General features: G+C 43.6%; 1 protein-coding gene across 1 annotated transcript; it reads right to left on the minus strand.

The window, feature by feature from the left end:
• Nucleotides 1-326: 326 nt before the first annotated feature.
• On the minus strand, nucleotides 327-1,907 carry nog1 (noggin 1). Its single transcript, XM_047038611.1, has one exon. The coding sequence runs from the start codon at nucleotides 1,374-1,376 to the stop codon at nucleotides 708-710; it is 669 nt and encodes a 222-aa protein (XP_046894567.1). The 5' UTR covers nucleotides 1,377-1,907; the 3' UTR covers nucleotides 327-707.
• Nucleotides 1,908-2,278: the final 371 nt, after the last annotated feature.

The raw sequence follows: 2,278 nt of genomic DNA on the forward strand, positions 1-2,278 counted from the left end.
AATCCTTGGTCAATGCAATTCCAGATGGTCACTTAACATCTCCGCTGCAGTCACCGACAGGGATTAACAGGATTTTGTAAATAAATAATTATAAAAAGGTAACTCTGAACCTTCTCTGTGAAAGTTAAGTATTGTAAAAAAAATTAAAATAAACATTGAAAAAGAGAAAAGGGATTGGAATATTTGTCTCCAAAAAGTGAGTTTAAAAGTAGGCTCTACCGATTGGGGATCCACCACACCGCTGTGAGGAGCGGTGTTAAGGCGCCAAGGACCAACGAGTTTTTGAGAGGTTGCCATGGATAAAAGAGCCCACACAACGCTGTATATCTAGTATGAATCATTTCAGTGACAGTTTATTATATGAATACAAAGAATAAATAGCAGGTCTCTTAATTTACATGATAAACCGTTGAAAATACAATAATCCATATTTAATCTGAGGTCGATAGATAGAAACCAGTCTTTAACGGTGCCACGCGCCGTCTCCATAAATACGAACAAAAAAGATATGCCTAATAGGCTAACCATTTTAATCCACAAATATAGTTGACTCTGGTTACATGTAATACTGACTTTGTACAAGAAGTTATAATTAAAAGGCGCCTGATATACAAACAATACATTCCTACACTCGGTAGTGCATACAAAAAAATATAAATCACAAATGATGATCATAATTTATTCTGGGGAAAGGCAGTCGTTTAATTTCAGTTCGAGCAGGAACATTTGCACTCTGTTATGATGGGGTATTGGACAGGTATCCACGCACATTTCAACAGCCCCCGCCTGTGGATACATCGCCATCTCAGTACCGTTAGATGAGTCGAGTTCGCCGGTTTGCAAACCATACCCTCCGGTACCGAACACGATCTTTTGCTAAGGCAACTGCCCGCACGAACGTACCGGGGCCAGAATCTGTTCCCGAGGTCGGTCCAGGTGTATCTTACCGGACAGAACGAATAAGACCACAGCCAGTGCTGCAGCCTCCGTTTGAGTTTCTTACTCGGCTTTTGCTTTTTGCCAAACTGAATGTCAAAATCCATCGCTTTGATTTCTTTTGGCATCGCTCCGCCGGGCTTTAACTCAACCTCGACGTCATCCAGATCTTCGTTCCCGGTGTACTTGTCCTCCGGTGGCGTGACAGACAGAAACCTGCCGTCGAACTCCCCCAACACAGCTTTGAGCTCGGTCTCGTTAAGGTCCCTTTCTCTTGGGTCGAAGACGGGGTCTGGGTCCTCTTTTAGTTCCACAAGCGGCAGGGTGTCGCTGGGGATAGGACGGAGGAGGTAGTAGTGCTGACAGACGCTGTCCTCCACCATCAGCCCCAGGGACAACACCAGCAGGTAGAGAGTCACAAACTGCAGAGACTGATCCATTTCGGTTACGCACAATTTTTATCTTATGATAATCGAGACTATACCACCGATGAGACGGTGTGGTTCGTTCTCGCGTGGCGGGCGCAGAAGGCAAACCGTCTCCAGCTTAGTTCGACTTGGAGAGGCTGTATAGCCTTCTTCTTGAAGTGCCACCCCGGTAAATTGAAGAAAAAAAAAAACTGTTTTCACTTGACTGCAGAATTATTTGTCAAAACTGGATAGCCTACTGTTATTCTCCCTCCGATATTAAAAGTGGATAAGTACCAGCAAAACCTAATCTTTCTTGTATGTGACCGTTAGTTCAGCGGCATCAGCAACTATGCGTCTCGTGCGCCACTGCGTGCGTTCCCAGCTTCATATGTTCACTTGTCAAAGCTCTCGCGCTGGGTAGAGGCATGATGTTCCGTTAACGATTCGTTGAACGCTGAGAGGGTAACCTGCCCCGTGTGTCCATTATATGCTCGCGGGTTGTGATGTAATGCACACGCTCATCTGAATGTGTGTTTGTTAGGAGATTCCCAACACCTCCTTCTCCCTGGAGGGGGAGAGGACAGGAGGAAAGAAGTGGTCTGTCACTTTGTATTCCGTTCGCCCTCTGTCGGTTCATCCGACTTCATACCTTCTCAAAAACACCATGATGACAATCGATTTCCCTCATGATAATAATGATCGTCTTGTACATCCAAAATACAGTCTATATAGCACATATTATTACACTTTTAACACATGTGTTAATTTATATATTTTTTTATTGATTACAATCAATTGTACACACATGGCTATGGAAAATAGATTTAGTTCAATCATTAGGCTAATTGCCCTTAGCCGTCAAATTCGATGACAGGCACCATTAATCTTGCAAGTAAAATACGGTGAGTTTTAATGAAGAAAGACTGTCCACA

The sequence above is a fragment of the Hypomesus transpacificus genome, chromosome 17 (genome assembly GCF_021917145.1).
Source record: "Hypomesus transpacificus isolate Combined female chromosome 17, fHypTra1, whole genome shotgun sequence".
Classification (NCBI taxonomy): Eukaryota; Metazoa; Chordata; class Actinopteri; order Osmeriformes; family Osmeridae; genus Hypomesus; species Hypomesus transpacificus.